At 33.5% G+C, this 15,361-nt stretch overlaps 1 protein-coding gene across 1 annotated transcript in view; it reads left to right on the top strand.

The window, feature by feature from the left end:
* The window catches only part of LOC108566461 (protein sickie-like), a 59,323-nt gene that overhangs the window by 6,162 nt on the left and 37,800 nt on the right, over positions 1-15,361 (top strand). Inside the window, exon 2 of the mRNA XM_017926349.1 lies at positions 4,994-6,307. Within this exon, the coding sequence (XP_017781838.1) occupies positions 4,994-6,307 (1,314 nt within the window). The remainder of the gene's footprint in view (positions 1-4,993; positions 6,308-15,361) is intronic.

The raw sequence follows: 15,361 nt of genomic DNA, 5'->3' as shown, positions 1-15,361 counted from the left end.
TCTTGTTAAGATATTGCATACAAAAATCTAATCCTGCGGATATACTAAAGTACAGTCACCTTGAGCATACTTTATTATTAGTTTCTTCTTGTTCCAAGTAGTATCAGAATTACAAGATGCTTAACATTCTTAATTTATCAAAATTTATTAGTTTTAATGTTTTTCTAGTTACATTTGTTATCAATCTGTTTATTGATAACTGAAATCGTAATTTTTACTTTTTATACAATTCCTGTATATGTCTGTTATTAGATTAGTATGAGTCATGAATATAAGTCTTTAAAAAATATTATATATGAAGTTAATCTTTTTAATTGTATTTATTTGTAAACAAACGTTATGCAAAACATAAATTGATTTATTCTTGTTATTACTATTAATGTTTGTTGACTGTCATTACATTTGTACAAGTTGATATAAAATGCTGCAGATGGTCCTTTTTTTGTGTAGAAGAGTTTTAAGTGCTTAAGGTGGTTTAGCGGGGTTTAGGGAGTCAATCGAGCGCGGCTATCCATCATTGAAATCTCTTTGTGTTCACATGAAGAAGTCTTCGAAGAGGTGCATGCAATGTCATGTAATGACCGTTTGGTATGCAAATGAGGTGGGATCATGGGGGATGAATGTCTGGATGAAGCTACGGTTGCTATCGCATCGAAAGGGGGAGAGAGCGTGTGCATGGGTAGAAAGAGAGTGTGCAGAGGGGGACAGAGATGACGTTCACCCATTGTTGTTTGGGGTGTTTGGCGGTGGTGGCTGTATGCTGCTGTTGCTGCTACATGCAAGAGCAGAGTCGTGGCAGAGGAGGACAGACGGAAGGACGGGTCTGCGAAGAAGAGAAAGGGCGTTCGGGCGAGAGAAGAGTGCATGCAGTAGTGTAGTTAGCAGTTGGCCCCGGCGTGCGTGTGTGTGTATCTGTATATTTGGTTGGATGTGCCCAACTTCCAGCAGTGCGGCAAAGGATCCGCCATGGGTAACAGCGGCTCTTCGGCAACAAGGAAATCCCGATCCTTGCCCAACTCTCCGGACGTGCGAAGGTGTGTGTCTGTCTCTGCATCTATTTTGCAACAATTCTCTTCGCCTCCAACGATCCTCACCCACACATCCAAACAGCATCTCTTCTCTTGTCTTCGCTTTCCAATTCGCCTTTCGCGCTGTTAACAACAATCACCAGAAGCTCGGCAGCGGCGCGATACTCTGAAACTCTTCAAAGCCGCGTTCGGTGTATTTATTTAGTCGTGATTCGATTTGTAAACGGACCCTCCTGTTTCCCTACATCAAACGGCGCCGAGGGTTGCCCTCTGTTTGCACATACACAGGGTGTTTCAAAAATAGATTGCACAAACTTAGAATATTTCTGTTATTTTGTTGTTGTTGCTATAAGATTCCTGTCTTCCTTTACATTTGACTAAACAATATGAAATTGCGTGAACCAAACGCCTGCAAAATTCCTAAGAAAAACAAGTTTCGCCTTTAAGTACATAAAAGTGTCACATTTTTTAAAAACAATTTTATTCATTTAAACAAACAAAAAAACTTAAGATTTAAATCAATATCATTAACCGAAAATTAAATATTTGCTGTATATTTGCACTAAAAAAATGATTCAAATTAATATAAAATTGTATTTCTTAGTAAACTTTTGACATTAATAAAAAAAAATTAAATAATTAAAAATTTTAAAAAAATATTTCTATTGAAGGGATATTTATAAAATGGAAGAAATATTTGTTACACAATCATATTTTTTATATAATATTTGCAAGAAGCAAAAATTTATAAATAAAATAAAAAAACTCGATTATTTAGTTTCGTGCTATTAAAAAAAAAACGTGTTATTAGATCCATATACAAATGTACATTCGGTTCCAGATTTTTATTTTAAAATATGTTCCTAACTTTAGCTCAACGCTGAAAGGTAATGCTGTGAAAAAAAATATGCAAAGAATACATGCAATTGAAGTACCGTTTTTAACAAGAGTGTCGTGAAATTTTGACCGTGTTATACGAAGATCCGTTTTATTTTGTTTTACCGTGTTATTCGAGGTTTGTCGTGTTTATTAAATGAATAATATTTATTTATTAATTCAATCGATTTATAAACAATAAAACAAGTAAATACATGTGACATTCAAACTGCTAAACTTTTTTTTTCATTGCTTTCTTTAACAGTTTTCCTTTTATGATTTTTAGATTATGTCAATTTGCTATTTTATTGTTCATTATATTAAATTCTCTTTTATAAAAAATATATTGAATTTATGTTAGATTTGAGAAAGACTATTCCAATAATTCATTTTCTTTTTGTTAATAGTTAATTTTTGTAAATATTCTCATTTTTATTAAATAAATTTTATTATTAATATTTTGAATATGAGCAAGTTTCTATATACTATAGTTACAATTAAAATAAGTAAATTAATATTGAAACTTGATTTCCAATAAGCAGTAGATATTGGTTAAATCGATCATTATAGTATTTGATGAGAGATAATTCAATTGTACTACTATCATTACATTCTTGGAACAACAATCAATTTTAGTAAATAAAATATGAAGACATATTAACTAGAACTACAATTTCGGGAATTATTAATGATTTTCCAGTATTTTTATTTTTTAAAAGTTTAATATTTTCTGTTATAATAATGGTTTTTAATTGAATAAAACGCTCTATGAATGAATGCAAGCATTTGTGCAAAGTATCTTTTGTGCATTGGAGAATTTCCAATTGTGCATAGGAAAGAAGGGGGAGTTCTTGGACCCAGGAGAGTCACGCGCGCTTCAACTAAACGAAGGAAAATAATGGTGAAAGGCTTAATTCCATACTATTAAAAAGTCCGAGTGGACCCTATTCAATATTCCGACTAGGGTAAGACCCTCGTTTCCCCTCACCGCCTTTCACGTAATTCGATAGTCTAAAATCTGATCACACCGTTTGAAACTATACATTCATGCACATATTAAAAAAAAATCAACAATGAAAAACGATTCAATACAAATTTTATTTTTAGTACCACTGTTTAATTTCGATATTTATTTTCCACTCGACGAACAAACAAAAATCGTCATTTCAATGAAATCGAAATTGAATGCTTAATAAGTTTATGATGCATACGCAGCGGTCAAAACTTAAATGACCCGTTACAAAGGAAGTTCAATAGTGAGGAATGAATTAAAATGAAATTGCCTTTTGTTTGCCTTTTATAATTACGCACATAGTAATTAATTTTAACGTTCGAAAAGAAATGCACGAGGAGTGATTATTATATAAGCGTAAGTCTTGTATTAGTAATCTGGCTTGTCCAGCTTTTGGACGGGTGGCGATAAGACCACACCGATTCGTTCGAATGGTGAGCGATAAAGTGTTTAGTGATTAGTTAATTGAATTATCCACTCTTCCGGTTATCGCAGCGATAATTACCGAGAAACGTAACGCTGAGATGCTTGATGTGTGAGCTGTCTCGAAATGCCCTTTAGCTTCTTCGAAATGAAGTGATTCTCTGAAACGAACAGAGAAGGAATTCGGTTTATTGTGTGAATGGCGTCTAGTATCGAACCATATGAGTCATCAGCAGCGACGCAGACTAGTGACAGCCGTTGCTAAAGAATATTTGAACGCCCTCACGATCCTGTTCCCTTTCATATATTTTTTTTTTGGTAGACCCTTTCACTGTGTCAGCTTCAGCGTGCGATTTCCCCTAAAAAAAATATATACTGGGTATTTCCAGTTACATAAAGCGATTCCTAATGCTTCACTAGTGGACATGAAAATTAATTAACAAAATTGAAGTAATTAGAGTTCAAAGAATGATTGATTGTTAACATAAAAATAATTTATTTTAATTAAATATTTAATAAACTAACGCGAGATTATTTTCCACTAAATTTTGTAATAATTTATAGTAAAATAAATTCAATCTCGTAATATTGTTTTTCAGTCGATTTTCTATAAATTAAGGTTATTAAATTAAATTATCTAATGCATTCACAGATTTTATTTTTTTAATGGGTAATGAAATGACAGCTGTCACCTTGTGTGAGAAACTTTTGATATACTCTTAGGTGTACAACAACATAATGTGAAAATCGCCCTTTCAAATAATACAAATTGCTTAACTTTTATCAAATTTCAAATATGTAGAAATTGATTAGATCATATTATATACTTAATTAATCACTTATTATTGGTGATTAGAAATAGTGAAAGCAATTAGATTTTGATATAATAATAACAGAAACAATATTTATTGTAAACATTATATAATCAATAGTACTGAAAATATCTTTTGGAAAAAAAAAAATGTATGTAACTTTAACAAAAAATAGAAAATACATAAAATAAAGTATCATATAAAATTACATAACATATTCAGTGGTTCAGTCATGTAAAGGAACTTTTTTTTTAGAATTTCTTTCCCAAATGTTTACTTTACAAGCTGTCAGATCAGTTGAAAGCCGAATACAAATAAAATATTCCCCTCGTATTTATATGAATTTTTTAAAGACCCGACAGTGGTGAACTCTGTTCGAATATACGCGTGTATATTTACGTCTTGTTCGTAGTGGTTTTCTAGACCGCGGAATATAAAATTGGTGTTTGTAAACAGTGATGCTTATTCAGGGGTTACCATGAAACTGAGGGGAAGCGAACGACGTTCACTCGTTTGTGGCGATAAGTGGTTTTTCTTATCGCAACAAGTACAGTTTATTTTAAGGGGTGCGCAGGGTTGGCTATGAATTAAATTTCAGATAGAAATAATTTAAAATTTCATGTAATGTAAAGTGAATCAGATTAAATTTGATACTTGTATTATTTCAAATCAAGAGTCAAGAATTGAAGAAATTCGACGGAGATAATTTTTATATATGATTAGTAAAAGTTATTGCACAAATATACAAAAATACACTTTAAGTTAATGCAATTATATCCTGGATTCGGATCTGGGTAACATAAGTAGGTAAACACTACAACCACTGTTTGTTATCGTTTCAGATCAACTGCGATCCCGCATAAAGGGGGCACGAGCATACCATTGCCAGGTTCGGCCCTACCATCGAGGAGATGTGCCCCAGACAAGGTGAGACCGGTGGCCGGTTCGAGCAGGGCCTCCAGTCCGGCTTTATCCATGATTCCAAGAGCTCCACCGACGACAACTGTTACCGTCAGCAGTCCCTACCAGACGCCGCCACCGCAAAACAAGAACTCGATGTTGGACAAGCTGAAGCTCTTCAAATCCGGTGATAGCAATAGACAGCCTCAATCCGCGTCAACCACTGGCAAAAGGACGAGCAGCTCGAGCGGCGTGTCTTCTGCGAGGAGCGAACGGTCGGACAGCAGCATTAGCCTGGAGCCGAGTGCGGACATCAAGCCGGTGCGCAACAATAGCCGCATCAAGCAGCAGCGACCCACGAAGAACGCCCCCACCAAGAGCAGCCCCAGCGCCAACAAGAAGGAGGTCGGCAATCAGAAACCGACGAAGATCGAAGTCGAGAAGCACGCACACAAAGTGGCCAGTCTGTCTGCGTCGAAGCTGCAGGAGCCCAAAGTAAAAGTGTCGGCTGCGTCCAACAAAGACGTGGGCGCCAAGACCCAAGGACCTGCGATGCCCACTCTGCAGACGCCAAGTACGGGCATCCCCAAGCCCACTGCCGCCGTCAAAGGCACGACGAAACCGCCTCGCGAAGATAAATCCCCTGCAGCGATGAAGTCCCCGTCGACAGCTCCATCGAGGGAGAGTTCCCAAGCAAGCATGACTCCACCACTAACGAAACCTGCCATCGGTATTGTGTCGCCTATGAAGAACGATCTCCACAACCCTTTATCGGAGAGCAGCCACAGCGCTTCTACTGGACAGCACAGCAACTCCTCCGAGAGTTCCGTCATCTACAAACCATCCAGCGAGAGCGGATCGGAACACCACAACCTCATCCCCAACCGCAAGGACCCCTTGGAGTACATCACGGAAGCACCGAAGCCGGAAATCAAAATCTTGAACAGAGATCCCGCGCAACTCCCGGAAGAGGACACGTTAGGAGACGTAGAACCCATGAGGCCTCTCCTCAGAGGCTACTGCAGCACCCTAACTCTCCCAGCCCGATCCAGACACTACCCCAGAGTGCAACCTGATGGTGGAAACGCCGACTACTGCGAGATCTCCTCCCTAACCAACGGCTACCTATCGGACGGTGAAGTTCTCCGTAATCCATCGCAATGCCGGGGTGATATATGCGACGGCTACATGTCGGAGGGTGGAAACGCTCTGTACGCCCGGAGGCTTCAAACGATGCCGGCGCATTTACCCAACGGGTGAGTGAATAAATGTTTATCTCCGCAATATTATTTACCATTTATGCACGGAAATTCAGACGGCGCGTCTTTTGTTCCGATGACAAGTCTCTCTCTCTCGCTTTCACTGTCTACCCATAAACACAATGCCCTTTTATATTCGACGTCGAAGCGCGCGATACCAGATTTTATAAACTTTGTTGCCGCCGTGAAATGGTGACGGGAGCGAAAATGTAATGAACAACGTGAAAAATAAAATGGGTACGGGCTTCCGCCGACTCTATTCTCTCCTGCAACGTGAACACCTGCTATCCATTTGGGCTGCAATCTCGCTCAAGCTGAATCACTTTTCAACTATTTATTATATAAAAACCTGCTAAAAGTTTCATATTATTCCATTAATTCAAGCATAGAAACTAAGTATGATAGCGTACTATATTTAAATAATATTTTAGTCTTTCATTACGAAACTGATTCCAAATTCCATACTGAATTTATTAAAAAATAACAATTACAAAATTCAAAAAATAGGAACAACTTGAATATTTTAATAGATATACTAGGAACAATATTAACCAGTTTATGGGTATAATTAACGTTTTAATGTCAAAGTAATCAAAAAGGATATTAAATTTAATTTGAGAGCCTTGATACTAAAAAGACTCTTGGCGCAAAAGTTTAAAATCTGCTATCGTACATCACAAATTAAATAACGATAATTATTTAAGTGCATGCAGTACAGATTTCTGCAAGTTTTTTTTAAATATTTATAATGGTAAATAATCTCATTACTATTTTATAGTTTTAAATTATACATTGCAGTGTTTATAAGAATGTACTCAGTTTTATTAATGTAATCAACTTTTAAGTTGCAAAAGTAATCTCAAGAAGGATTTTAAATTAGTTTGATAACATCATGCACTTACATTGAAATTGTTATAAATTTATTTTTAGTAAAAACTTGAAGACAAACTGCTATTATTATATTTGCATCAAAAACATAATTGTAAATATTTTAGCATTTTCACTTCAAATTATCTCCCTGATTACTATGATTTTAATTTTTCATTGAAATTATATGAAGGAGAACAATTTATGAAACCCATCTTAAATGAAGTTATTCTCAAGTTTAATCTATCATTATTTTGGAGTTTTATACACGATAGCCTGCTTAGAACCAGTAAGTTGTCATTAAACCTGTCACAGATATGCATGAAGAAGTAATGTGACATTTAGTAAAATAAAAAAGAAAGAAGATAAAACTGAAATATGGGACAAGCTCTGGCATAAATCAAAATGTTCATACAAGTTTGTTTCATGATTGAACTGTAGATTCCAAGTTGCAACCTTTCACGAATCGCATGGAGCACGATATACCACGACCGATTTAATAAGTTGCCGTGTGCGTTTTTGAGAAGGTGGAAAAAGGAAAATGAAATGAAAAGAAGACGGAAATAATATACTACTGCCGATGAAGGAATATATATATACAAGGGGTCGATGAAGTTGGGCCGCGATTGAAAATGCGGAAGCAACAGATGCACATTCCCCCACACAGCAGCATTGTTTCCTCGATGTGAGAATTCTGCTTCACTAATTGCGGGGTGATTTTATCATCATCATTCTTGCTATTGGTGGCTATTCAATAATTGTTATTGCATTACATAAGCGTATTTCTCGAGATTGTTTTTATTGTTCTGATATAACCGCTGTTTCGTGCACGCAAAGCAGAAAAAACTTTTAATTGATTTTCACCTACATGGATTTACTCGAATTATACCCCAATTAATATATTATTGCAGTACAAATATGTTCATTATATTGTTTGAAATTAAGAAATCTTCGAACAATGCATTGCTCAATTTTTTCATGCTGATATTTCATCTTCCAGTTGCACAACAATCATGTTTCTTTACATTCGATTACATGATTATTTAAGTAATTCGTTAATATTGTTATTTTCTATATATTACATAATTAATTATCGTCCTTCCTCCTTATATAATACTTTGCGTTTACAATTTATTGATATTTTTACCAAATTTTTATTAAAAGTGATTTATACCTGCGTTTCTCAACCTTTTTGCCGCGTGACCAAACGTGACTTTTTTTTATTTCTTGTTATTTAGTACTACGACCCAATATAACATAAATTTTTGACGTTTTAAGACAAGGTGACAGCTGTAGAAAAGACCTAACCTCTGTTACATGTCACGCACGCAGCGGAAACTGGCGTAATTGTGCGCGGCACAGGCCAAGTTAGTAAAGTGGTGGAGAAAGAAGAAGCGGGATAGGAAACACTGATTTATACTTCTCCACATTTGAAGAGATCAAATCAATTGTTTTCTTCGAAATTTTGGATAATTTTGTAATGCATAAAATTTTAGTAGGTTTTCTTCAATACTTGCAGAGGAGGGTCATTTCCGGGATTTCCCGCCCGGGAATTTGCTTTATTCTTTATATAAATATTATTTCCCGGACAGATATTCAGGAACAATTTGTTAATTAAGCAAAATATTTATTTACTTTTTTCCTAAATTGATTATCTGTCGCGTGTTGCTTAACTTTCAAAGTTGTATAAAATCAGCACCATCTGGCGTTTGTTACAGAAAAAAAGTTAAAAATGTACTTCAGATGTAGTATTTCCAGAAAAGGGTTATCAACATGCAGACCAGTTTCACAAACGTAAATAACTTAATGCAGTTTCGAAAGTTTTGATCTGCATGTGTTGATCATGGCTTTGTCCTACCATCCGAGTATTTCTTGAACCAAACCCGACTACCACGAATTGTTTGAGCAATGAATTAATCACCGATTGATTTTCGTGTAAATATTGCCTCGTCCACTTCGAATCCCACTTGAATTGTGTAACATCGGGACGTGCAGCCGTCCAAATGGCGCGCGCCGGATGTTCACCCCGCTATAAAACATCCTCCATCCTGCAGGTCCAGCAGGATGATGATGACTCAGCGTCGGGTCACGTGTCGCGCCCAACAACCCCCCTCAGATTTTAAGAGTGAGGGAGGTTTCGGTCTCGCTCTCAAGAATGAGCAACAGCCCCGTCTACCCTCGTTCTGCCGCCCCCTTTGCAAAAATAAATAAAAAGAGGAGTAGAGGGTGGCTGAAAAACGAGAAAAACCAAACAACGGAGAGCCTCTTCCTTCCACTTTAATTTTAATTTTTTTTTCTCCTCCACTTGATCCGACCCGCCCCTAATTGATTCTCAGTATGGAATCCTGCATTCGCAGATCGATAAACCGTAATCTAATCCGGACGCGTAAACAAAAGGTCGCTAATTGGTTTTTCCGCGAATGCGGAATACCGTTTTCAATGCATTTTTGTTTCTTTTTCCTCTTTCAGTTTTATTGTCACGTACACAAATTACGGCCAACGAACGCACAAAAACATCACGCTACGCGTCACATGATCAGGATGTATTTTATGCAGGATGAACACAGAGCATGTCGTTCCATCAATCGCATCCTGTATCCGAAGTATTACAGTTTCAGTATGCTTCCTATTTTTTTTATTGTTACTAACTACAGTCTGCTGCACATTACAAGTATTGTAATATAGTGTGACTACAATTATTAAAAGCAACCTCAATTTTAATTCAGCAAAATAAACATATTTTTTAAGTCCTTGATTTGTCCGGTTTTAAACAGTCCAGGATATTGGCGAAACCGATTATCCGTACTATTCGAGGTATAACTGCACTGTATCTATTGGAGTATATAACTGTGTAAATAGAGTTAATTTGCATTGAATGAATTATGTTTTGCATAACAATACTTATCCGAATTCATACAGTAATTTACTTGTCGTGTACATGAAATATTCATTTAAGTTACTTAATTACTTAAGCAGATTACTTAAGTATTAACAAATGTTCGGCTTATTTGTTTAAGATTATTTTTATCAACGATTTTTTTTTGCAAATAACTTATTCCGTTTCGGTCTTATTGGATTTGTATATTGGATTTTGTATCATGTTGAATCCTCCAGCAGTTACTCTAATCCAAGCAACGTAAACCAACAAATCTCGTCGCCCTCTTTTACATCCTAAACAAATCCTTTCCTAAGTAACCAGCTTTAACCACAAGATTGATTTCCGCATAATTTAATTAGTTTTACTTATTCATCTATCACTGCAGACAGGTTTTTTCTACACCACAAATCATTACATTCGTTCCTTTATATAACACCGTGACTATAAACGAAACTCACTAAGAGACAAGTAGCAGACAGCGAGTTGCTGATTAAAAATTGAAAGGATTCATGTCCATATGAAAGCGCATAAAAAGCACGTTTCTTCTACTATTTTTCTTTTTCAACTCTTCCAACCATTGCATTTCTGTCTCTTTTTTCCCTTTCATATCATAATTATGACTCACTAAATGCAATGCGAGGTACGTGCGCTAATGTTTTTTTAATGATGCAAACGAACGCCACATAATTTCCTTTTCAAGTAGGTAGTAGAATGAAGACGGGGTGTCAAGAGCATCGCTATTCATAGCCTATGCACACAGTTTTTTTCTCTCTCCATTTTGTTGCTAGGTTCTAAACAAATGATCGTATAAATTTACAACGTGCAGTGCACTTAAACTCGTAGATAAACCACTGTTTATTTCGACGGTGCTACATAATTTTCCGCGACCCGTCGTAAAAAGTTCATCATTCACAGTTAACATCCTGTGTTTTTGCATATGTTGAGTATACATTATATAGCATACATTAAATCATTAGTTTGATATTAATGTTGGCTTTACTTACTAGTTTACTCATATTTAATGAACGAGGAAATGTATATAATTAATATGTTAGATAGTCAAATTAAATCAATACTTTACTTCCGTTAACTAAGCTAGACATTCATATTTCAATGATTCGTTTACTAAATCCAATTTTTTCTAATTTTTATTTTTCCATATTTCATTTCTACAATAATTTGTCTAACAGTTTTTTTATTTATTTATATAGAATTAAATATTGTATTAGAAGATTCAATTTAAAAAAGTAATTGAATTATATTTATTTTAGATTTAGTTGAAACTATGTTAGCTTTTAAAAGAATTTCTTAACTTTGAAACCTGCAAAATTCATTTAATTAAATTCCTAAAACCCTTGATTCTTCGCATCCGAGTTTATAGCAAAAACTTTCTTTGGTATTTTAAAAGTATTTTCTAATATTATGAGAAAAAAAGTTTGCAAACATTAGATAATTAAATTTCTAAAGAATCAAGTATGCTGTAATAATGTTGTGTGTATGTTATTATTGGAAAGCAAGTGAAATTAATAATAATTTTTAGAAATATGTTTGTTGCATTTAATTCATATTTATTATATTTCTCTTATTATTCGTATTCAAAAACTAAAAATTTGTCTTTAAAAGATTACAGTAATGGCGTACCTATGACACGTGTCAAGACATTGGAAGTAAAGCCTCCTTCTCGTCATCTATGTATCCAAATGACACAGTTAAGCTAACATAAGTGTTTTATTACAAAAAATATTTTCAAAAGTTTGTTAAAGTTAAGCATGAATGGGTGATTGCTTACCTTTACTCTTCAGTACTAACAAACATGATTAACTAAGAAACAATAAAAATACATGCATTCAAACAATCAATACAATCTAGTGATTCATAGCCAATTACAAGAGAAACCTTCTAATAAAAACAAGTATTAGACTATTAATGAAAATGAAAAATGATATTTTTTTTAATCGAATGCGTTGTAACACGATATTATAAAACGAAAGCTGTGCAAACTAATAACATCCCCTATTGATTTAGTTTTGATTTCATCGCATTTCCCAATCAAATATTACATCAACACAACGCATTGAAATATAAAACGTTCGAGTATGAATAATAAAAAAAGGTCTCTTTTTTTTAATCTACCCATATCACCATGGTAACTCTCTTGAAGTTTGTAGATCTAAAGTGCTGTGTGTGCAGCATTTGCTGATGAAGAAAGTAAACTCTTATGTGAGCATCACTCTTTATTAACACTTTAACGGTACTCTTAGGTGTAATAAAAGCTACCCTAAATGGTTTACACAATACCCTTCAATTTTGCTTCATCGTCTTTCTAAACACACTTGATTCATACATGTCTAGCAAATAATTGCAAACATTTTGTAATTATTTAGAAAATTACATTTATAATTATTAAATTTAAATACAGTAAACAAATACAGATAGGGACCGCATAAAAAAATCGCACTAAAAAAAACGAAATACATGAGAAAGTGCATCCAAATAAAATAAATAATTAAATTACAGATGGAAACATTTTAAAAACATTTAATTTTTCATTGTACATATGGAGAAATTTCCAAATGCACATATATAATTCATTGCTACTCGTGCTAATCCAAAACGTGCATCTTCTTGTGATAAATTGGTTCAAAATCGACTACCTAGAATCGTTTGAGCATATGCACACTGATAGAAAACATTACAATGGTGGCAACGCATAAAAAAAACAGCATAAAAAAGGACCGCACAAAAACAGGTTCTACTGTACTATAGTTTATATATTACAATTAGTGTTAATAATTTGTTGCAGTACAAGCAATATAATTTTCATTGAAAGAAATACATTATGGTGGACGTAGAATTCGTAAAAGGAGAACTTCCTGTATATATTTCTATTTTACCATATTTTACCTAATACTTCAATTAATTCAATTCTATTATACTTCAATGAACATAAACTTATTAAAGAATTAACTCAATACTATCATTTATTCGTAAAATGAAAATTCGTAAAGTGAGTACTCATACTCTGTATATGCTTATGCTCAAATGATATCATCATTTCATACTTCAATGTGCATCTACTTATATAAGAATTAATGTATTGCTATAACTGTTTCATAAAGTGAGAACTATTTGTATAATGTATATTTCAATATTATTACATTGTTTATTGTTATGTGAATTAATTGAAACGATTTATATAACTTGTATCAACGAGTTTATAATCCGAACACCAATTACCCAAACCTATTCTATACTGGAACGACGACTGGCGGCGGCGGCTGATTCAATTCATCTCCAATTAAATTACGCTAATAACTATTTCCGACTTTAATAGGCAATCTTCGTACGCACATGATTGCTACATGATTCGACGTTTCTTCTCTTTTTTTATTATTATTATTTACTCAAACTCGTACATACAAATACACACAGCACTCGAAATCCGGAAATAACATAGAGAAATCACTTTACAGTTACTGGCTTTCATTATAATAAATGGATAAGTCTGATACTAATTGTATATTTATTATATTAATAATAGCAATTGAATATTTATATAGTTTGTAAATGCCATACAATAATATAATTGAGTGTTTTTTATTGAGATTTGTTAACTGTTTATAATTAGCAGAGCACATTTTTTATTTGAAAATTTAATTTTGTATTTATATTATCGGCCGATCTGAAAGGTCTAAGGTTGAATTCGCCTTTATGTTTTTTTTTCTTATTGAAGGAATATGTGTGAAAGAAATCTAGTTTCAATTAAAAATTAAATAGTTGTTTCTAATTGGAGACTCAAAATTTATGTATAAACGCAAATATCTTAGTAATGAAAGCTTGACTATTAATATTAATGTATTAAATATTTTACCATTTTACTGAAATAATACTGTACACCAATATGTTTCAATAATCTTAAAGGAGAAAATCAAGCTTGCTTTTTTATGTTTGGTGGATTACTGTAATTACCAATTATATCATAACATGACAGATGTTATTTTTATATAAAGAAACGTATTCTTTCTTGTTTATTTTTACTATTGAAACTCTATTATTATACGATATATCTTTTCTATAGCAAGTTTATCGAAAACTGCAGAAAACTGTTATGTTTCTTAACCTTTAACTACTCGTGCCGGTGTAAAACGTATACCAATATTCTAAGAAATTATATCACATCTATATTCTCTTTCCCCCATCTATGACACTTAACGTAACTTATCCCCAAATTACTTACTAAACGCTGGTGCAATATTGTGTTGATTGCTGCACAGAAAACAGTTTTTGTGTAGGTTCGTTCTTGATCTGCAGTTTTGGTGTAATAGAAAACAATTCTGATACCACTACTGTTGATTACACAGAGGGCAATGACGATAATTATTCAGAAATTATTATATTAATGTACTACAAATAGTTATGAACCTAATAAAAAAGCATTAATTAACATGAAAAAGTTTTTTTCTTGTCGTAAGACAATAATGTATGCACTCCGTCTGACAGTAATACATGTGGTGTATAAAATACACCGCGCGAGTAGTACATACAAATTTCATGTCGCGAGTAGTTAAAGGTTAAGACTTTTATTCCATTGTAATATGATTATGAAACTTGTAAAAATCGTAATAGAGATTGTTTAACTTAGTGTTTCTCCATCTATGAGTTGCGTTAAATTTTAAATGGGTCGCGAAATGACAGCTGTCACCTTGTGTCAAAGCGAGGAACTGATGGAATACAAACAAATATGTTAGGTCGTGCGGCAAAAAATATTCTGAAACGCTGCTTTAACTTTTGTTAAAACTAGAGAATTGGAAATGTTTGTTTATTTTTTTATTACTTACAAACTGCGTTTCTAAATAACCTTAAGTAATTTATATCTTGACTGATTTCTATACATCTTGTAATATGTCTGTTGAAGATGTATACAATATAAAACAAAATTAAACATTAATCCTTTAATTACTTATAAATTTGTTGTAGACATGACGCTTTCAAATAATTTTTAATACAAATGCACAGTAGATATAAAATTTAACTTTGTATATTAAAATTAGATGACATAGTTTATGAAATATCAACGAATTTATATAACTGTGTCCCCTTTCTTTTAAGGTTATTAAAATGTTCTCCCCTATTCATTAATGATTATTAACACATGCTCGTGCTGCCAATAAATTTATGTTACTTAATTAATGGTTAAATTTTATATTGTCTAATTATCTTGATAATTAGATGCATCTAATTCATTAGCATTTCTGTCGCTAGGCAATACATTTAAATGAAAGCTTTTAGTACCAACACCATTTCAT

Source organism: Nicrophorus vespilloides, unplaced genomic scaffold (assembly GCF_001412225.1).
Source record: "Nicrophorus vespilloides isolate i.1.1-1 unplaced genomic scaffold, Nicve_v1.0, whole genome shotgun sequence".
NCBI classification, from domain to species: Eukaryota; Metazoa; Arthropoda; class Insecta; order Coleoptera; family Silphidae; genus Nicrophorus; species Nicrophorus vespilloides.
Note: the sequence above shows the minus strand (reverse complement) of the source record. Positions and strands in the feature narration are given on the sequence as shown.